Genomic DNA, 23,260 nt, shown 5'->3' on the forward strand with positions numbered 1-23,260 from the left:
TTGTCTTTTTCCACTTTTAAGTAAATACGCTAAATTGGACCAAATGGACTGAAGTGAGCTGAAATGGACTAAATAAGACAAAATGGACCGAAGTGGACAAAACAGACCGAATATACATGGATCGAAGTAGACCAGATGGACCAAATAGAACTGATTTGATATGTTTCCTATTTCTTTTTTCTTTGCAACTATTTTTCTTTACATCTAAAGTTTTAAGTTTTGAATTTCTTATTCAAATTTAATTATCACTTCAAAATAACTAAGTATTAACTTAAACAAAAATCAAACCAAAAACGGAATTCCTGTCTGACTCACCCTCGGTGTCCGAGAGGTTAACTAAAGGAGCCCTCGGATTGTTTTCTTCGAAACGGAATTTGTCTATCTCCTCCTCTAATGAAAGGCGAGATGAGGCAATCTCTCCTCTTCAAGAAATGATGTTGCTTCAGGAAGATTTTGTGGAGGTGGTTGTGCAGTTGGTGGAGGGTTTTGTGGAATTGGCAAGGCAAACGGGGGAAGATCCCTTCGAGCCAAAAATCTTGGCTTAGAGACATCGATCCAAGCGAACCTTGAACTCCCGACTCTTATTGCTTGGCCTATGTCCTGGAATGTGTGGGACAAAGGCTCGTAATCCAAGATCAGGTGAGCGGCTCGCAGTTGTCCGTCCTCGCTCACAAAAATCTCTGACCTTAAAAGGTAATTAAGAGCCTGGATGTTAGTATAACTGAGCTGCGGAGCAATGTGAGTTTTATCTGCAAAACATCCGAGAAGGAAATCATGGTCAGATCGCCAAAAAGAATATTTTCTACCAAAAGAAGATGAAGTGTCAAGTAAAAAGAGTAAAGCTAAAAGGCTAAGTCCCCTTCCAAAGGGATTGATCCTAAAGGTACCACACCTGGATCTCCTACCCGAGTTGGACAATGAAGACCATTATTCCATTCCCCTAAGGCAATCAGGTAGTCATCTTTCATACCCTTATTGGACTTGGGGAGACAGGATATTAGCCTAACGTCCTCGGACCGGGATTTGAGGTAGTAACCCGCACTAGCAAGCTTATGGCACTCGTATATATGAACAACATCATGTCATGTGAGCCCTAAGCCTATCTGCTCGTTCAGGGCATCTACGCAGCCCAAGACCCTAAATAGGTTGGGCCGCACTGGTAGGGGGTCAATCTATGGTTAATCAAGTAGTCTCTGGTTATCCTACCCATGGGAAGCGTCATTCCTCCCTCTATGAAAGCAATCATGGGAATGACGACTTGACCCACATCCCTATTAGTCAGTACTCGGTCCAGGGGGCAATATTCTAAAACCACCCACTGTGGAATACAGTACTTAGCCCTAAAACTCTCCATACCGGCCGGTGTATCTACTAAATGCTTGAATCTACCCATCTAGATGAACTGAGAGGCCGAGGAGAAAGGCCGAGAGGAAAATGGGTAATATAAAGAAATGAAGACTTACGGGTACTCCTATGACAATCTCTGAAACTTTCAGAGATTTTTTCAAAAGAAAACTTCTTACAGGAAATGACTACAGAAACTCAAGAGTTTGGTGCGTTTTATGAAGACTGGGCGTTGGAGTTCTCTGAAGTTCTTGAAAATTTGTAAAAAAGAGAGGAAAAGGGGGTTCCTTCAAGGCTTTATATAGAAGGAGAAGATAGAAGGGAGTACTCCCGTTCAAAATACTAGAAGAAACGTCAGCCGTTGGATCTGCGTTTCGCCGTTGGATACGGGGGACACAAAGCCGCCTGGAGTAATTAATAGTGCCTCGTAGACTACAAAGCATCAGAAATAATCATGAGGCATATAAAACCACACTCTCACACGTGTGAATCAAAAATCAGTTGATTTTATCTCTTAAAAATCAAAACCCCACTTTTTCTCCTCGGATGGGAGGGAAAAATCGGAATTTTAAGGGGCTATTGTAGGGACTAGGGCCCGAAATAATGTATTGGGTCTTGAGCCTTGTCTGAGGACACTAACAAGTCGGAGGGGAAGCAAATAACTATTAAATGATTCCCAGTAAAAATCTCATAAGCGGGAGAAGGAGGGAAGGAGATTCGAGGAGGAATTCCTCCTCGGATACGACAAATGTAGTCCAAGTATGTACTCTAGCAATAGAAATGTGTCCCATGAACATGTGAGAGGGAAAGAAACTCAAAATATCTAAGGAATACATGCTACCACCGCATTAAATACACTGCAGCTACTTTTTTGGCCGTATTAATGTGGAGAGGAGCTCTAAACAGTGCTGTCTTGGCTACCACAACTCACAAAATGCTGAAAGGGGTGTTTGATGGGATGTGCACTCAAGTAGAGACTCAGATGATCAACAAGTGTAGGGTCAAGATGATTAGAAAGGAGCTATATAATGTGGGAGAACCCCATGAGAAGGGGATCAGAAAAAGAGATAGAGAACACTGTAGCAATTTAAACTGTCTTAATATCCAACTGTGATCAATATACAATAATTGTGGCCTCCTTGGACTGAAAGTCCATTGACATCAGTATCTCTTATTTGTGCTTGATTTTCATTTAATCCAATACTAGCCATTGACCAATTCATTTCTAATTCATTAGAACCTAGTTCTTTGACCCATTCTATACAAATTCATTGTATTGGGCTCATTAGACCAAGACTCCATACATTTTAGGCTTGGGCTTTGTGGGGCCAGGGAGTTTATGACCCCAGCCCATTTCATGTTAAGGCCCAAGGCCTGCGCTGAGGAGAGACAAGGCCGAGGACGCACCATGGGAGTCGAGGACGACCTAAGGAAATGGCCGAGGACGAGCTCCTACTCGGCAGGCCATAAATGCCCCTAAAAGGAAGAGTGATCACAGTGCGGAAACAGGACAAGTAAAAAGTTGCCAGTATTGCAATAAAACATTCTGCACCTGACAGGACCATACTCTTCAGCTTTTGCAACCACCTCCCAACCACTCTAGGTATGGGCTGACAGGACAAGTCTTAAGTCCTAGGAAACTGAGCTTACATGTTGACGCTAGTAAGAGGGTAAATGCCCGTATAAAAAGATAAAAGAGGTAGTGTGAGAAGGGGGGGGGGGGGGACGACCAGTCCTCCCAGCCATGGTGTCCTAGAAATAAGGAGAATAACAAGAGCACAAAGCTCCCTAGACTCCTCGGACGAGATTCACTGATCGAAGCCAGCCCAAACCACCGTCCGATGACCAAGGCCTAGCCTTTCAAACCCACGCTCTACAAATGATATTATTTGGGCCCTCTTTACGTACGAGCCCAATATTATCTTGGGGTCGTCACGAATCGAGCCCCTACAAAAAGTATTAAGAATTTTTTTTATAGAATCAAGACTGTATTATATGATCTATGCACATGAGAAAATCAGCAGCTCTCCAATCAACACCATTAGTACCTTAGTAGGAAGTAGGGCTCAAATAAAGCATTAAGGCCAACATTTTATTTATTTGAGCTAGATTGCCCTTGACTATTAGCATCTGACAGTTTTCTAATAGTGATTGAGCATCCAATAAATATCTAATCGTACCATTTCATTCCACAATCATTGAATCCATTAATTTTTCACTTTTTCTCGACACTTTTAACCCTCCTCCCCCCCCCCCGGGGAAAAATTCATAGTAAGATTTTAACCAAAAGAATAAAAATAAAAACAGAAACTTCTCAATCACATCATAGTTGTTCTAGCGATTACTCTGATTAATCATCTTTGTGAAATTAGGGCATGCATAAAGAAAACGGAAAAGGAATCAATGGTGAACTTGGTACTTCAAAGTTCAAACAAGCACCAAAAGAAAGCAGTTGATTTCATGCAAAATTGTAATACCCATCATCACAATATCTTCACATGAGGATGATGCAAGTATTAGAACTAATTTAAGAGGGAAAAGAAAAAAAAAAAAACCACATCGCATCACAACCATTGAATTTCAAAAGTCATCTATAAGTTGCAAGTAGAAAGTTAACATACCCCTTCCCCTCCAAAAAAAAAAAAAAAAAAAAAAAAAAAAGCAATTAGAAAGTTGATACACAAAACATAGAATATAACCAAAATTGTGTTTTCCAACTATACTACTACGGATATATTTTTGTTAGATCTGTATCAGACACATCCAACAAGTGTACTGAAAACATAGCAAGGAACAAGTAATAATTCACTAAATTATTGCAAAAAAATACTCCCTTAACCAGTTCCTCTGCCATATGGACTTCTCAAATTGGCAACATATTCATGTCAAACAAGTATGCAACATAATAATTTCATCTACTCAATAGTAGGGATGGAGATACAAAATGATTTGGACCCCTCAAAACAAGTGAAAATTCGTTCTCATCCTTTGCAGATGAGGCAAATACATGTTGTAACACCCCAACCCAATTTTATAATTAAACTATGTGTTTAAGTGGTTATGTATTATTAATACTTTAAGCCACTTACTTACCAAAATCAATATAAGAGTATTTAATAAACATATTATTTTATAATACTATTGAATAAGAATTGTAAAGATTATAAATAATTGAAATGACTATTTGTATTATAAATATATACTTAGCATGTACAAAACTATATTAAGTGGTTTAAGTTATTAGATACATAGTTGGTATTTTAATTAGGCATATGATGCATGAAATTTTGTAGTGAAAATTCCACCCACATGCAACCAATTGAAATTCAACACATGTAAAGCCAAAGTTTCTTGCATGTTCACACTCTTAAACCCAAAGACCAAACACTTGGCCAGCCATGCAATCACCAAGCTCCATCTCAATTCTTCTTTGACTTTTCTCAAGCTCTAGGACATCCCATAAACTCTCTTGCTCTCATTTTCCATGGGTACACACACAAATCAGAAATTTCAGCTCACTTTGCTCTCTTTTTCTCTCAAGGAAAGAGCTAGGAAGCTCTCTTAGGTCCACTTTGTCAAGCCCACAGGTCCACAAATTAAAAGAGAGATAAGGCTTCATCATTTTTTTCGTCTTTCTACTCCTTTAAAAGCATCTAGAATAGTTAAGAGCTCTCTCCCTCTTTCATACCTACGGTCCAACACCAAAAAAAGAAAGAAAACTCTCTTAAGCTCTCTACCTCTCATACTTTTGGGTCCAGCCACTAGGAAAGGGAAATCCTTTCATGCAAGAGTGATTTATTTTTATTTCCTCTCAAGAACCATAAATTTGGTAAGGATTTTAGCTACTCTCACCTTAGAATCCATGATTTCTTCAGGGAATTTTTAGTAATGGTATTTGTGGTTTGTGAAATTAGGAAATCATGAACTTGTAAATCTATATATTTATAGTGTTTTAAGAAGCTTTGAAATTTTTTTTGGTGATTTGTTGAAGGTAGATTAGGGTTTTTACTAATTAATGATTTTATATGATTAAGGAAGTAAGAAAAATTTAGGATGAGTACTTTTGATGTTACTGCTGGGATTTTTGTTGTATTTAATTTTACTATAAATGGTTAAATGACTGTATATAAGTGTTTTATAACATTTCTAATGAGTGTATAAAAATCCCCATATGAAAATACCATCGTTTGATAATTGTTTGTGAATTTATAAGAAAACGTTGCAAAGCTGTCACTGTGACAGATTCTGTGTTCATGCATGGTAAATTATGTATTAAATTGTATATAGTGAATTTGGATGCTAGGGATATTTCCTATGGAATCTAAGACACATGTGGTTGTTTTGGAAGTTGTCTCACAACATTTGAATCAATATAAAAATAATGGTTTAATTTCTAAGTTGCATGAAATTCTGTCAGGATAGATTTGAGCATGTTGTCTTGTTTGATTTTTAGTAAATTATGGTTTTATTCTTTAACCCGAAAATTTTATCATACATACTGGACATACAGAGGAGTAGTTTTGTGAATTTTCATGACATTTGGATGTGTATGGACAGTCCATTTGTATTTTACAAATGAGACATGCTGCTGAAATGAGCAGTAAACAGTAAATGATAACTCTAACTTTGAGGATTTAATTCTAAATTTAGGATGAATGTTTTGAGCTGTAATTTAATATGCTTATCTTTTGGTATGTCTTGATCATATATTAATTTTGTGTAACTTGGTTTGAGGTTTAGTACTCAAAGGAGGAGTTCTAAACCATGTGACGGTTGTATTTATGAAGTTGTTTTGTCCGACATGTTGTATGTTACCATATGAATGTATTTTGTGTTTGGGGAACCTCGTTGAGGTGGGATTAGGACTTCCTTGATTTTCAGAGATAAGCTTCGAGATGAATGTGTAAGTTTATGACAAGGAATAATTGATAGTAAGTAATAAGCTTTGATATTTGGTTTAGGTGTTGCTAGTTCACCAGGTCTAAACTCCTTCGACTGTAGGCTCTCGGTTAATCTGCTTTCAGGTAAGGGATAAGTTATATGGGTATTTGGTAAGTCATGAGGTTATTTTAAAGTATATTATGCATTAAAAGGTTTTTGATTAGAGATATGGTATATAATCATTATTCTAACAAAGATATGTTCATGAGCTTTTGAAACCTTATGTATATGATTTAAGCATATTGATGCCATTACTAATTTCCACAAACATGATGTTTAAAGAAAAGAATGGAAATGTTTTTATTATGAAATGTTATGCAAAATAAGAAATTTCAGTATGATGTAAAAGTATGAAATATTTTCGGATTATGTCCTTTGGTGATTCGAACTCGGCTAGTAGGGGTTAATTACTGGCTTTCTATGGAAAAATGTTATCTGTTTGCCCATTTAAAGTAGAGGAAATGGGGATGCCTGTAACTCTAGGCCATTTAAAGTAGAAGAAATGGGGTAGCCCGTAACTCTAATCTAAACAAGGCCTTCTCCCTAATGTGTACGGACGACGGGGAGGAATAAAATCTTGAGGAGATGTGGCATCAGGCCTCTCAAAGAGAACAATATCAAGCACACGAGGTCACCCAAATGTGATGAGGCTTTCTCTGTACAGACTTATCAGATATGGACTAACCAATATATTATGAACAACTATGTTATGTTATTAATCATAAGAGAATTATTTTGTTTTAATGCACTGTGAAAAGTAAAAGCTCTCATGGCAAGAAGAAGTTTCTGATGAAAAGAAAAACTATTCATTAAAGATAAAAGTTTTCTGAAGTTCTGTTATGCTATAAAGATAAAGCATCTGATTGAAGTACAAGTTTATGTTTAAAAGTTATCAGATACCTGTTCTTTATGAAATGTTAAGTTTTATGACTATGAAAGTTATAATATTTTCGGGAAGAGGTTTACAAGGTCAAGATGTTTCTAGTTTAACACAAAGTTGCTGATTATCTGATTTAAGTTAAAATGATTATTTTGTAATGATAATATACATGTGGTGACTTTGTAGGAAATGAAAGAAGTTTAATCCGAAAGGTTTTGGTAATATTAACCTGATAAGAAAAAGGAGAACAATTATTTTCTATGAGCGTATAAGTTATTATTATAAATAGTATAAAATATTATGCATGAAAAGATATTCTCCTATTCGAGTATTCATAGAATGAAGTGATTTGTTTTACATGCATCCTTATTAAATTCTCATATATTTTACCTTTGCTGAGCTGTGTAGCTCACCCCTTCCACTCTTTCAGTCAACAGGTTTTATCTTGGAGCAGAGGGATCCTTAGTCAAGTTTGGAAGGAGCTGGTTTTAGTTTTATATTTATAGATCCTAAATTAGCAATTTGATGTTTAGATTTGTAGTATGGTGTATTTTAGGATATAATGATAGTGTGTACCTTAAAGTATTAAGAGATCTATTATGTGAAATTTAGAATTTGAATAAACGGTGGATTGTGTTATCCTTTGAGGTACAATGTAGATGCTCTGAATACCAAGTGGAAAGTTATATCATTTAAGTAAAGAAACAAGAATGAAAAGAAAAGGGAACCTTTTGTAAAAGTTTTGGAAGAAAGTTAAGTTGGTTCTTCTTAATATTAGGTTTAAACTTGATATTAGCATGCTGGTCATGGTCACAAATCCGGGTATCGGGTTTAGGGTGTGACACATGTTCTTTAGGCAATAAGTTGAAGGTCCTTTCATCACAAACTTATGAATCATGAATGTATCATAAGTAAACTAAAAACAGGCAAAGAGAGAAAATGTGGGTGAAGTTAGTGGTATTGTGTATTCATGTTTCTTTCAATTTGATAGCCAAATTTATTTTGGATCCCAAACCAGTTGAGTTTTATTAACTATAAAATAAAAAAGGCAAACAAAATTTAGGTTGCTATGTCTTAGGTTCTTCAACTAAAGAAAGCACTGTTTGTGTCTCATTCCTTCAGCCATCAAACACAATACATTTTACAATTACAACAACAAAGACAATTGCCAAATTGTAAACCAAACTAAATATAGATATTAAGACATAGAAATGAACTTCCTATAATAATAATAATAATAATAATGTCTCACACACCTGAAGCACTGCCCATGACATTCACACAGTACACCAATCTAAGCCTTGGCCGTCTTCAATAAAAGCTCTTCTTCTTCTTCTTCTTCTTCTTCTCTCTCACAGAGAGAGCTAAAAATGGACTAACACCCCTTTTCTTCTTCTTCTTCATTCTCACGGTCTGTTTGGTCTTGTTTACTTGTGTGAGTTGTGTCTGATATAGTGTATGTCAAAGTCAATAAAAGGAACTTTAAAAAGACCAAATAGCACCCACACCGGTGTGCGAAAAACTGAAAAACCAAAACAACTGACCGAAACCGGCCAAACTATGTTCAAAATTTCGGTTTGATTTCAGTTCGATTCGATTTTGGTTTCGGTTTCGGTGGCAGGTATTCATGCACCGAACTGGCCAAAACCGAACCGAAATAAATATATAATTTATATTATTAGTTATATTTATATGGGCCTTGCAAATATTTTGGGCAAACTTTGGTCTGGTGTCTGGGCTTGGCCTTGCCGAAATAACTCAAGCCCACTGCCAAATTAAACTAATTAACTTTAAGTTAAACAGAAATTAATTTTTTTAAAAAAAAAAAAAAAAAAAAAAAAAAAAAAAACTTGTCTTTTTCCATTCTTAAGTAAATACACCGAATTGGACCAAATGGACTGAAGTGAGCTGAAATGGACTAAATAAGACCAAATGGACCGAAGTGGATAGAGTGGACCGAATATACATGGACCAAAGTAGACCAGATGGACCAAATAGAACCGATTTGATATGTTTCCTATTTCTTTTTTCTTTGCAACTATATTTCTTTACATCTAAAGTTTTAAGTTTTGAATTTCTTATTCAAATTCAATTATCACTTCCAAAATAACTAAGTATTAACTTAAACAAAAATCAAACCAAAGTGATAAGAGGGGGAGAGACTACTTGTGATAAGGAACTCAAAAATACAACACCAATATGCATTAACCCAAAATAGAATTTTTAAAAACTCAATGATTCATCAACCTAAAGTAGAGTTGCAAACAAAACAGGGTATGACTTAAAACTTAGAAGAACAAACCTCTTAAGAAGCATGCTTTTCATGAAAAACAAATATTAATAGTACGTGACATTTGAAAACTGCCACTACTGCATAAGGCAAGTCACCTTACTGGAAAACTAGCAATCTGTAACAACATTAGAAGGACAAATCACAAAAATCTTTCTAATTTAACACTCTTGCATCATGAAACGTTAATTTTCTTTGTTGAATTTTTGAAGCCAACATTATTTTTGGATATTGCAACATTATAATAGCCCAGTGACAGTACGTTTTGACCATAAAACCGAGCAAGAGATCATCAAGTCATCTCTGCAAAACAAAATAAGAAGAAGAAAAATTGAACCTTACTTATAATAATTTGGACCATGGATTTGAGAATCCGAGATGCAAATGACAGCGCATGTCGCTTGAGGAGTTCCACATATATATAGTCTGTATGCTCCAGGCTGGTGCTGCCGATTTGGAATGACCCTGTAGAAAAACACGGTTTAAAGTGAAAAGATGCACATGGTCCAATGGTTGACCAGCAATGTTCTTAGGGGCAAAAATAAAGGACACGGTTTAAGTCTTTGACGTACTACGACATAAGCCACAGCAATATCCCAGGAAAACAAAAACAAAAACAAACAAAAAACAAAAAAAACAAAAAAAAAAACAAATTTTTTTTATAAATCAAAGAGTAGCACTAAGCAAACTCCATTACCACCAATCCACAAATGATATTCAATGCCAATCAATTACCAGATGGTACTAACTGGTGAACAAAGCACAATTGAAGAATTACTACATCCCAAAGATTGTTTCACAAGGAAAGCCCCCCACCCAAAAAAAATGGCAATGATAAGGAAAACAATGTAACCTACACATACTACTCTTCTCAGATAAATAAATACATAAATCTTTGAAACAAACCCGACATGTTAAAGACTTGAAGCCAGTGAGCTTGGACTCAAATGGCATTTCCTCATCCCATAAGAATGGATAGTGTAAAGTTATAGACTCATAGATTCAAAACACATAGGCTGTCTATCTAACTTACTAACAAAAAAACGACATTTATCAAGGCGTAATTCGTGCAACATTGCCTAATCAAAAAAACCTTTAAAACTTAAAAGACCATAAACTTCAATTACTTGCCCCCATATATCCCAACTACAGTTTCACAAGCCCATACAATTCAAGCTTCATAATCTTCATACATGCACCCAATTAGGCAATTACACATAATACTCCACGCACATACATACATTTAGCACAAACATCTAAACATACAAACACAAATGCATACATATTTCACAAGAGCCCATGCAAGACCCAATGCAAGACGTAGAATGGAGACATGGTTTGAACTCAAAATCAACCGCTTTGATACTATAATTAATTCAAAAAGTATAAACATTCAACAGTTTTTACAAATTTTTGCATAAATAAAAGTAATATCAGTGATAGATCCATGTGAAAAAGGTGACATTGCTCCAATTCCAACAACCTAAAAAAGTCACGTTGACTAAACAGTTAATTTAAACCATTTTAACCATAATTCTAGCATCGGTCCCTTCACATTCAAAAGCGTGAGTGGTGCAGTAAAAGTAACGGGTCCATAACTCTACCACTCATAACTTGTCATTGCCACGTGAGCAAGTTGTGGCAAAACCTATGGTCCTAGCATTACTCTTTATTTTTTTGGTAATGAGCTACAAGATTTTTGGCTATTCAAATTTGTGTTTACACATATAAAACACCAACATTTGCCAAGAGTTTTGCAGCTCACCTAATACTCTCTTGGTGTTTTCAAAGAAGATGTCTAGAATTGAAATCTCATCTCTTCTATTAAAACATCGAATTATCCACACACAAAACTCACCAACATTTTATTTATATTTTTTTTCTTATAAATTACCCCTATTAGTTTTTAGTAAATCATAATTGAATTGAATTTTTTTTTTTTTTTTTAAATTGAGTTGAGTTGAGTTGTATTTTATTTATTGGTTAATAATAATTTACAATTTAAAATTTGTTATGAAAATATTATGGATGTAACATCACTCTTATTTATTTATTTATTGTTGGCTGTGCCATCTTTTTCAAGCAATTTGCTGAGGCCCATCCTCGTTTCAAAGGCCCGAATGTAGTTGGGCAAATCTTCTACTCTTTGGGGTGTAGATGCATCTCTGTCTTCGTTTCGTGGACCATAATAACACAAGGCCCATATTTTTCACATACTATATGCTCTTACAGTATATGTGTGGCCCAGATGCCCAGTAATCAAGCAAATTTCCAGTACTAAAGTCCTGCGCTAACAATTTTTTTAAGGTAAAATAGTCGAAGAGGAGGGAGGTGTATTTGGAACCAAATACACAAGGGGTAGCAAAAGATTTCATTAATACTGAACAATCACTTGAATCGCTAAATCACATCTCATATTTGGTATATTATATTAAAATTAGTATTTGCCCATATTGATTGTGTACCAACAACTACCTGCAGTCTACCGATGGCTGGGCTATGTTTAAAGAAACCACAACAACTGCCTGCAGTCTACCGATGGCTGGGCTATGTTTAAAGAAACCACATCAAATTATTCAGAATAACAACAAATCAAATTTAGTACTTCCTTTTGTTTTACTCAGTCATGTTTGTTAGTTTAATCATTATTAGCTAGTTTAATAATTTAAGGACAACTTATTTTAAAGTTCATTGTTTTTCAACGTTTACACTGTACAGATTATTATTAAAAATTTATAACATCACATATTTGTATGTTTGGGAACAAATTATAAGCTAATTTTTTGCATTTTTATCTTTTATGTACAGTTTATTAAAATTTCACTTTTTCAAAGTACAAATATACATTAGCACATTTTCAGCAAAAATATCTTTAGTAGAAAACTAAATAAGGTGTCTGAAAACGGACACTTAACAAAATTCACATATTTAAACAAACCCATAAAATTAATTTGCCCAAAATAAACTATGTCAAAGAACACTATTTCTGTCAAAACTATTTGAAAAGATAATGTAAATGAAAAACCTTAAATTTTATAAATAAATAAAAAATGCAAAAGATGATGTGGAAGAAAAAGTTGATAGAGAAAAGGAAAAATAAAAAATCATTAGTGGTGTGTGTATATATACTGAGCAACGGAAAGAATATCATGATCGTTGTCTTAATAGTGCCACTCTATTAAACATGAGAAATGGTAGGAAAAATAGATTACCAAACTTTTTTATCTCTTATTTAGTCTTTATTTATTTATTTTTTTTTTCTTCTACACAACAATTTCACAACATTTCTAAACTAGCCTATCACCTCACACAAGGACCCACCATATATAATCTACAATTTTTTAAATGATAGACTAATTTGAGAATATTATGAATTTTATTGTCTCTATATTGTTTTTTTTGCCTTGTCAACATGTCATCTATGTCACTATGTGTGCATAACCTACCAAATTGATTAGGCTTTTCTATATCACATTTCTCAATTTGTTGTATTTTTTAGACCTATGATGCTAAATTGCTACTTTGTAGAGATTTCATATTTAAATTGAAGTTTTGATTAGTAAAATAATAAAGGTTAACATTTAAAGGTCAAACATAGGTCTAATGTCCAATGGCACTAGACTTGTTGAGAATGTGACATGTATCGACTTTTGGACATGTGTTATCATATGACTGGGTTCAGTGCATTGATGCACTATATCTAAACCAAATCCAACATTTAATAATCTCCTAACTTTTACTTCACTAGAGGCAGCAGAAATTCTAATAAAATTTTGTCCTTCGTTCTTTGCAGTATTAGCCTAATCTAATGGCCTGGTAATAAGTAATAATCACATAGAATTGGAATTCATAAGATGAATTAATGGCTTGTATTGGGGTACTGCAACCTTGTCCCTGCACAAGGAAAAATGACAGTATATTTAGAGTTTGTTTGGGATGTGATGAAAAGTTCAGCTTATTTGAGTTTTTAGCTTCTTTTTGGGTACTCTTTATTAGTGGTGGCTCTAGGAATTTTTCTTAGAGTGTTCTTTAAGAGTATAAATTATACAATCTAAACTTTAAATGAAACACACATGGACTTTTCATCACATCATTTATCATATTTTGAAACGATAAAAAAACATATTTACAATTGTTTTTTATACTCTAAGAAAAATTCATCTATTGACAACAATAACAACAATAAAAAAACACGCAAATACATAAAGTTTACAATTGCCTTCTATGAGTTTTCATATTTTAAAATCGTTGCATGATAGTCTCATTATCAATGCTACAAGCTACAAGCTACAAGCTACGTCTCTTTTGATGTACACAACCAAGCAATCATTCATCCACTGAATGTATAACAAATTATAGAGCAAAATTTAATTTTAGTGGTGTAAGGATTCAATTTGTAACGATCCCAAACTCGTACTGGGTTCGATCGCTAAAGGCTCAAACAATAAATTTGTAGAGCGTGGATATAAAAAAATTAGATTAAATTCAAAAGAAAAACGATTAAACTTAATGTTTCTAGATGGATTAACACAAATATTATGATCAATTTCTCCTTGAAACAGGCTAAGTTCTTTATTTCATAAGATTTTCTTTTAGGCACTACTCGTTTAGAAGTTCCGATCCTTTCTCTCAATGTATTCTTCTATGTTATATACTGCCCTCTTGGTGTCACCTTCACCACACACGTGTAGGTTGGATTCAAGGGATCCCTTCCTGTCCCATCCAACACTCCCTGGAACCTTCAACTAGCAGCTGTAAGGTTGATTCATCACTGTTCAGGCATCACCTCCACATTAATGCGGTCAGAGAGTTGGTTGATAGGCAATTAATGCGAAGGCAGCAGTTGTTAAAGATATTTGTTTATCTTTTCTTTCTTACCCTTGGTCCCATGTCCCACCTTTAGTGGTAATGTAGTTTCGAAGTGCGTTTGTAACAATATGGCCTCCTCAGATGGTTTAACATCCTTGGATGGGTCACAGGTCCAGTTAGCACGGTTTTAATATTTATTGATTAACGGACCCCCACAATTGGCATAAAAGAACCGAGGGTATTCCCAATTTTTTTTTTGAAAGGTAGACAAATAATTTTAAAAAAAAAATTATTATATATAAAAAAAAAAAAAAAAAATTCAAGTCAGGGTGGTCCTAGGACCACCTTGGCCTTAAGGTGGCGTCGCTCCTGCTATTTATAAGTCTTATTGCACTTTTTAGTATTATTCATAAGTCTCATTGTACTATTCGGCTAGCTTTTAACTTTTTTTTTATTACACTTTTAACAAAAAGTTTCAGTTTCAGCTAAATAAGATGTTATCAAACAGACCATTAACTTGGTTTCACTCGAGTACCATAGTTCTATCATTGTACCGTGACCTTTGTGTGGTGGTTTTCTTGTGCTGGCTCTAGTTTCTTGGCCATCTCGGTTTTTTCTTTTTCTTTTTTTTCTTTTTTGGTGCATTCATAAGTTTTAAATGGAATAAAATGTGGTAATTAAACTACAATATTTGTCCAGTAAATTCTATGCGGATGCCAATCCCAAAATAAACAAGATTGGGATGTGACCTAGCACCAATAAATGAACATTGAAACAACTTCCAAGTCAGTATTTCATGGGTTGATTCATTTTTTTTGCTGCCAAGTTTCAACACATTAATATTTATTTCAATGATTGGCAAATAAATAAAATTCATTGGACAAACACATAAGCCTCGGGTTATAATTAATGAAAATTTTGGGGGAAAAAAAAAAAAACCGTGTAGCTAGTTTCTATTAAAATACCTGTAGAAAAATGCTTCATTTACATACATAATTACGTTCAGAACTTAAAAAGTTGAAAAGCCACACAGTTTTTTTTTTTTTTTTTTTTAATGAAAAACTTATAACTTTATTATGAAGAAGATAAATTCAGTATATCATGAGTAATAGCTGACTCAATCAGTGATGAATTTTCTTTTATCCAGATTTCATAATTATCAAAGTTATTTATTTCTTGTGCAGTCTATTACCCTGCCGCTTCACATGGGAGACGAGTTGAGCTCTGAAGTTTATGGACTACACCTATCAGAATACCGGACACAAATACACAATCATATGCGGGGTACATAAACCCAAAGGAGCGTCAAACACAATCTTGGAATCACTCTCGACTGCCATATCCCTTATACCAACATCCTAAGCAAAGAACACTCTGATCTCCATCATGGTTTTTAGATTCGAGCCGTTCAAAGAACTAGTAAAGGGGGGAGTTCAAGGTTTTTAAGGTTTGACCAAGGTTGAACTGCAATAATTTCATAATTAATTTAATAATTAATTAAAACACAAATAAAGATATTAAATTTATAAAATATTGACAAAAATGACTAAAAATATGATTAAATTAAAAAGAAAAAGCTTTAAAATGAATTTTTATAAGGTTATTAGAAAATAATAAAAACATAAACAAGCATTAAAAAAAAATAGTTTAGTAATCCTTTAAGCAGAAAGCATTTTAATCTAAAATAAGAGACCTTTTTTAAATAAATTCATAAATACCACTTTTACCTTCAAAGATACAATTCTTGTTTTCACAAATAAATTTAGTGAATAAAATTTAATGATATGTTGAATAAGAGGATATGAGAGAGGGGTGATACAATAAAAATGAAACACCATTAATTATTTAGAAAGTAAAGTACTTTAATATTAATCACAAAAAAAATGAGTGGTCTGTTGGCTATTCGGACAAATCTTTCGAACCGTGCCTTCTTTCTTGAAAAATTTTCTGGTGCTGTGTGGAGTATTGAAGAATTCTTACTTTGTTTTTTCCCTCCTCTTTTTTATTGTATAATTTTTTTTTTTAAATTGATATTTAGGTATGTTTCACGCCCATTCAAGAATGCAAATATCCCTATCTAAAAAAAAAAAAAAAAAAAGAATGCAAATATCATTTTGATAAAATAAAAATGCAAATATTTTTCAATCATTTTTTTAACATTTTGATTGTATGTCATTTTCTTTTTCTTTTTGTTTGACATTGTTTCAAATGTTTCAAAAGCAATTAAATTTAAGCAAGAATATCATATTTTAAATTAATTTTTTCGAATATAAATCTTAGAAAAATAATATCGAAATTTTCATTATACTTAAATAATTAATACACCACTTAAAATAGGTATTATAACAAAATATATATTTATCCTATTAATAACATTTTTAATTACATATATTAAGTAAATAATACAATGTTGGTTCATATATATTACATATCACTATAATTAAGAAGTTTTTTTGAGGGTAATATAATTAAGAAGTTAGGGAATCTAAATGGTTTAAGATTCATTTTAGTGAATTCACAAATATTTAATTTTTTATTTCTTTTGTGTCAATTGTTTCCAAAGCAACTAAACGTGAAAAAGAATATCATATTCTAAATCAATTATTATTGTTCCAAATAAAAATAGTTTTTTATATAGATTTTATAAAACTAATCATCTAAATTCATTAAATATAAATAATTACAACTATAGATATTTAATATATGCATTTACTTCATTGGTTAATTCAATATGCATATATTGATTTGATAAATTTGACCTTAAAATTTAATTTTTGTCAATTTAGTTTCTCACTTTGTCAAAATCAGTCACTCCAACCCTTTTGTACTCCAAATATCTTAGCAAATGAAGTTTTTAAAGCTTTATTTATTTATTTAGTCTTTTGATCTTTACTAATACTGGTATCTATGTAGCATGAATGACATTATTGTAGATCTATAATCCAGAACTGAAAGAAATGTAATTTTTAGTTCCCATGACTGAAAAGTAAAAACTATGTTGTTTTGCAGAAAGATGTCCGCATGATCACTAATTGTAGAGTAAATAGTAATTGATCACCTAAAATTTAGAAATCTCCAAATTTATATTTATCACTCCTTTTTTTTTGTACATTGACATCAGAGGCAGTAGAACTATGAAATATATGGACTATGGTCACAAGTCCCATATTTGTATTCATCACAATAAGAAAGGTTGCACTCAATGAATTAATGAAATGTGCATTCAGCGTAATCCCCAAAAGGAAGGTCATTGGTTTTTTTTTATTTTTTGGGTGTTTTTAGTGGTTCTTTTAGTAAACGATTTTTTTCCTCTCAAGAGGGATATATAGTAGTTAGTATTTAGTAATACATAAAGGATCTGATTAATATATGCATTTAGGGTATACATTAATATTTAACAATTCATTTTAGGAAATTTTTATCAGAAATTGAAAAAATTGTCAAAAGGTTTGATAGCTTTTCAAATCCCAATAAAATTTTTCTAAAATGAATTGTTAAATATTGATGTATGCCCTAAAGATATACGTGAGCCGTATAATTAGACAACATATAGCCGTACACATGGCATATATCCCATAAAATATAAAAAAGTAAAATAAAAAGTCAAGACAATCCTAATAAGAAAAATTAACAGATGTCCTATAAACATTGATTTGTGAACTATTATTAAAAGCAATTTATGGGAGCTTTCAAGAAAGTGTCATTGAGTTTTGTAAACTTGTCAACATATGTTCATTTCCATATATACATATATATTCAGTGTTTGGTTAGTAGGGTTCTACGATCCAAAACCACTACAGTATACCAAGGAGGTAAGGAGGCATCAACGTATTAATTAGATATAAAAAGGGCCTAAATATAATCTACCCTTTCCACAAGCCTGGAGCTTTGTAAAGAAGACTACAAGCATGGGCAAAACTAGAATTTCAAGATTGGGGAGTGAAACTAAATTATAGAAGTAAACAAACTTAAGAGGACCAATAAGGAGAATTAAGAAAGTTTAGGTAGTGGAAAAATTAAATTGAAATAGAAGGACAAAGCTTGAAATATTAGAAAGTTTAGGAAGCCATGAGCCCCCAAGTATAAATGTAGTTCCATCCTTAACTAGAAGCATGTCCTATGTTCAGTGCTAACCTCGGTACCAATTGATCATTAATGATCCTAAGAAGACCATTAACAATTGAAGAAAGCTTTTTAATCACCCACATTAATGTTATAAGCAACCAGACAAGTCCAATGTCCTCCTTTCTACGAAAGCCCAAAAAAGACAAACATGCTATATGTTTTGTTGCATTTTGGTGTGAACTTTAAGAGCTCTTTAATTAACCACCAATATTTTATGCTTTTTGGTGACTTCAAACTAGAAGATTGGAATCTTAGGCCCCACAGATCTATGTGTAAATTGGTAATGAAATCATTTTTGACCCTCTTCTTACGTTGTCATATTCAAATAGTAATATTAAAAATATACATTTTTTTCAATTGTTTGTCATAGAGAAAATGAAGGGTTGGTTATGGAAACGAATGAAAACGGCCTCACAACAGCCACCATTTTCTTTTCACCAAAATAATCAAGAAGTAAAGATTGGAAGTAGAGGTTGCAGCTTCTATTTCCTTATCAAACAAAACTCCCCCACCACTTCTCATCCAAAGGTAAGCAAGCAATACCTACTTTTTCCTCTCTTTCTTATGCTTTGTTTTCTTTACCTTCAAGTACATCTCTAGCTCTCTCTCCCACAATCCAAGTTGTTGGAACATTGTGTTGTTTGAGTATTCGTTCTATCTAACTTCACTTGCTCTACACGTACTCTTGAGAGTATTCTCAATTTCTCATACCATCCAATCTCACTTTTTGCTCATATAATTTTCACCTTTTTTTTTTTTTTTGGTTTGAGCAAGACTTTTGAACTCACTTCCAATTAGGCTGCATTGATTTTCTGCTGTCTTTTTGTCAAGTGTAAATGTGACACCCCAATGGTGTCATGGCACTAATTAGTTTCTCCATCCAATTGTCCGTTTCATTAAGTGATATTATCTGTCATTTTAATCCTCAAACAGAGAATTATATCAAATTCCAGAAAGAGTAGGAAGCCATTATGCCTTTCGGATTGGTTTCAGCGTGGAACAAGCGCCGGAGAAGCAAGTCTCAAGATCACACAGACCCTTGTATGTTCTTCACTTCTTTTACTACTGCTGCTTCTCCACAATATAGTTATATAACATTCATGTCTTCAAGTTTTCAGGGGTTTATAAACCTGTGGAGTTTTGGCAACTTGAAGATCAAACCCCCCAACGCACAAAAAGGCACCATGGATCAGTTTTCACACTCAGGGAAATGGAAGAGGCAACAAATTCATTCAGTGAAGAGAATTTGCTTGGCAAAGGAGGATTTGGCCGAGTTTATAGAGGCACTTTGCAATCAGGAGAGGTATGTTCTGCAAGTTTCTTTCTTAACATAAGATATTAATGGTTAGCTTTGCGTTTTTTTGGAAATTTTTTGAGGGAGGGGGTTGTTAATATCTTCCCCACTCAATTTAAAGAAAAAGTCACCTAGATTGCATTGTTGAAAATATTTAAATCATTAACTTTACTAATAGTCTCTTATTGTCGAATAAAATACTTGAGTATGTATTAAAGTCTTGAGTTGATGATAAAGAATAATAATTATGAAACAAAATTCATAAGCTTATTTCTTACATCTTATATCATTTAGGAAAACAGATTAAGCAAAAAGGAGTATAATATTAGCATTCTAGTATCAACTTTTGCTTCTCTTTTGAATACTAAGGTTGTAGCAATTAAGAAAATGGAGTTGCCGCCATTTAAAGAAGCTGAGGGGGAGCGCGAGTTTCGGGTAGAAGTTGACATCTTGAGCAGACTCGACCACCCAAATCTGGTTTCCTTGATAGGCTATTGCGCTGATGGGAAGCATAGATTTCTGGTGTATGAATACATGCTTAATGGGAACCTGGAAGATCACTTAAATGGTGGGTTTCAAATCAATTCAAGAACCCGATTCTCATGTCAAATATCTTTCCTTATACTTTTGGTTAATCTGCAACTGTATGTTAGGAATTGGGGAAGCAAAAATGGACTGGCCTACACGACTCAAAGTGGCGCTCGGAGCAGCCAAGGGACTTGCTTATCTCCATTCAAGTTCATCTGTTGGGATTCCAATTGTTCACCGAGATTTTAAGTCCACTAATGTTCTTCTAAATGCCAACTTAGAAGCCAAGGTAAAATTTGAGAAAATTTTGTCATGATTACTATGTATTAGCGTCTTTTTGAACCATACGCATTTTCGATGAAACATTAGGAAATCTCAGTTGAACTATAAAGCTATTGGTTTAGTGTCTATTTTTTGTTTCTCCTTTGTGTGCTCAAAAAGTATATACCTACCACCTAAGTTTTCTCTGGACTCTTGAGCCTTTTAGGGCCAGCCATTAAGATTGTGACCAAAGATTGACTGACTAATAATTTTTACAGATATCTGATTTTGGGCTTGCCAAGTTAATGCCAGAGGGCCACGAGACGCATGTGACCGCTAGAGTGCTTGGTACATTTGGCTATTTTGATCCTGAGTACACATCGGTATGCATCTATGTGACTGAAAAATGCGGCAAATTTTCATCGTAATATATTTTCCAAAGTTTCAATATAGATTTTTCACTCTTGCCTTCACGTATAAAGTTTCATTAATCTTCATGCATCATCCAACTGATCTAAGAACTCATTGCTCACAGGTCTGCAACCAAATTCAAATTGGGAATAAAAAGTAAAAAAAGAAAAAAAATGCAATACACATATTATGGTAGAAACCCAAAACTCACTAGACAATATAGAAGATACACATATGCATGTAGTGCATGCAGCTTTGCATAATCTGGAGATTCATGTATTGTGAAAGCACCTATTATGCCAATTGAGCAGAAAATAGGGTGTCAAAACTTAAGTAGGTTTAGAATATTTCTTATTTTCTATTTTAGTATACCCCATTTTTGAGATTTTACATTGATTTTCATGCATGCCATGTCAAACTAGAATACGAATATTTCCCAACTTCTCCAAATCAAATGCGATGAATAAAATAAAAATGCCTTGATAAGGTTTGATGCTATATCAATGTGTTGAAAACCAGCCATAAGTGGTTGTATCATGTCTAGCAAGAACTTGCAACAGCACTCTCCCATGCATGTTAGATCCATGTGTGCAGATCTCACATACATGCAGGAACGGACCTAAAGGGGTCTCACAGGGGCCCAGGCCCCCGACCAAAATAATTTTTTTTTCTAGGTATATATATGTATATATATTCAGCCCCCTCCCCTCCAAAATTATCAGCCACTGGCCCATATTGCTAACTCATAATGCTACAATTAATGTTTTTAAACTAGATAAATTTATAAATTGGAAACTAGTAAATCTATAAATTGAGATTGCATAAATGATTGCACTATAATTTATTAAAAAAACAATGGTGTTTTGTATTTTTTGTCTCTATTGGTAGATGATTGCATCTAAATGTATTAAGAAACAATAATTTTGTGTATTTGTCTTGGTTGATAGTTTGTTAATACCATATAGATGATTTTTTGGATTTTTTCTTTTTCTTTTTGCTTGTACTCTCCCCTTCTCCCCCTCCCCCCTCCCCCCCTCCCTTAGCTTAAAATTTTGGATCCATCCCTACATATTTATAATTTTTAGCTCTAATTGTGACTCACTGAATACCAATGACCCAATATACCCTATTCACATAATCTAAATCAAGTAATTAATTATATTTATTTATATAATACCTTGATGTGCTTACTGTATTAAATACACTTCCTACATATTCAGCCAAAAAGGGAAAGCACTTCCTACATAATGAGGTGGAATTCCAAACCCCCCTCAACACAACCCATCTCATATTATAAGATTATGAATTCTATAATATCGCACTTGTCATGAGCAATACCGAGTATTCAAAGACAATCAATATTATGTTGTCCATTCCTACAATTTAATAATATCTTCTCCTTTTTTTTTTTTTTTTTGATAAAAATACAATTTAATAATATTATTTGTATAGATTCTTGCCTTAGAAGTTAGTTCTTTTTGACCTCTCTCTCTCGCTCTCTCTCCACTGGATTTGTCTAACAAGAGGGCCCAGACTGAGATTTGAATTTGCCTCCTTTGACAATAGACAGGAAAGCTAACTCTACAAAGTGACGTTTATGCATTTGGAGTGGTTCTTCTCGAGCTTCTGACTGGACGCCGAGCTGTGGACTTGAACCAAGGACCAAATGATCAAAACCTTGTACTGCAGGTATGAAAATTTTCTTCTCGCCGCAATTGGCTCTGGTTCTCAATCTCCAAGAAGTTAGCAATTGAAAAATGACAGAATGGTATAAGTATATGCTTCTTTCTATTTCAGGTAAGGCATATACTGAATGATCGGAAGAAAATGCGTAAGGTGATAGATCCTGAACTGAGCCGAAGTTCATACACCTTGGAGTCTATAGCCATGTTTGCAAACCTGGCATCACGCTGTGTCCGTGCTGAGAGTAGTGAGCGACCCCCAATGGCAGAATGTGTAAAAGAACTACAAGTGATTATTCATATAAATTCAAAAGGAATGAGCATGGCTATGCATACTCTGAGAATGATCTAATAAAACCAGATGTTTTTCCAGCAGGGTGCAACTGTTTATGTCAATAAAAAGATGTTTTACTTTTTCTATTAATGATTTCTCCTACCTAGAAAGCTTGTGATCATACAAGCTCAAAAATATGAACACATAGTTATTTGGTCAGGATCCCTGACCAAAAACAAAAGGCACTTGAACCATGTTATCAGACACATAAAACGCAACCCAAGATCAAGTGGAAGGTGGCTTTGTTGTGTTTTACCAAGTGAACATAGGTAGTAAACCAACAATAAGAAGGTATTACTTCCTAACATATCCAGTATCCTGCTAGTCAGCTACCATTACCATTTGTTTTGGAATGTTTTAC

General features: G+C 33.7%; 1 protein-coding gene across 3 annotated transcripts in view; it reads left to right on the forward strand.

Annotated features, from left to right (window-relative positions):
* LOC126718567 (probable serine/threonine-protein kinase PBL28) overlaps positions 1–22,989 on the forward strand; it is a 45,503-nt gene extending 22,514 nt beyond the window's left edge. Inside the window, exons 1-8 of one of the 3 annotated variants that reach the window (XM_050420847.1) lie at positions 18,849–18,917; positions 19,323–19,430; positions 19,508–19,692; positions 20,053–20,251; positions 20,337–20,500; positions 20,751–20,855; positions 22,450–22,572; positions 22,681–22,989. In XM_050420847.1, the coding sequence (XP_050276804.1) occupies positions 19,361–19,430; positions 19,508–19,692; positions 20,053–20,251; positions 20,337–20,500; positions 20,751–20,855; positions 22,450–22,572; positions 22,681–22,917 (1,083 nt within the window). In that variant the 5' untranslated portion in view covers positions 18,849–18,917; positions 19,323–19,360 and the 3' untranslated portion in view covers positions 22,918–22,989. The other 2 variants (XM_050420848.1, XM_050420846.1) reach the window with 2 other exon arrangements.
* Positions 22,990–23,260: the final 271 nt, after the last annotated feature.

The sequence above is a fragment of the Quercus robur genome, chromosome 3, assembly GCF_932294415.1.
Source record: "Quercus robur chromosome 3, dhQueRobu3.1, whole genome shotgun sequence".
In the NCBI taxonomy this organism is placed as follows: Eukaryota; Viridiplantae; Streptophyta; class Magnoliopsida; order Fagales; family Fagaceae; genus Quercus; species Quercus robur.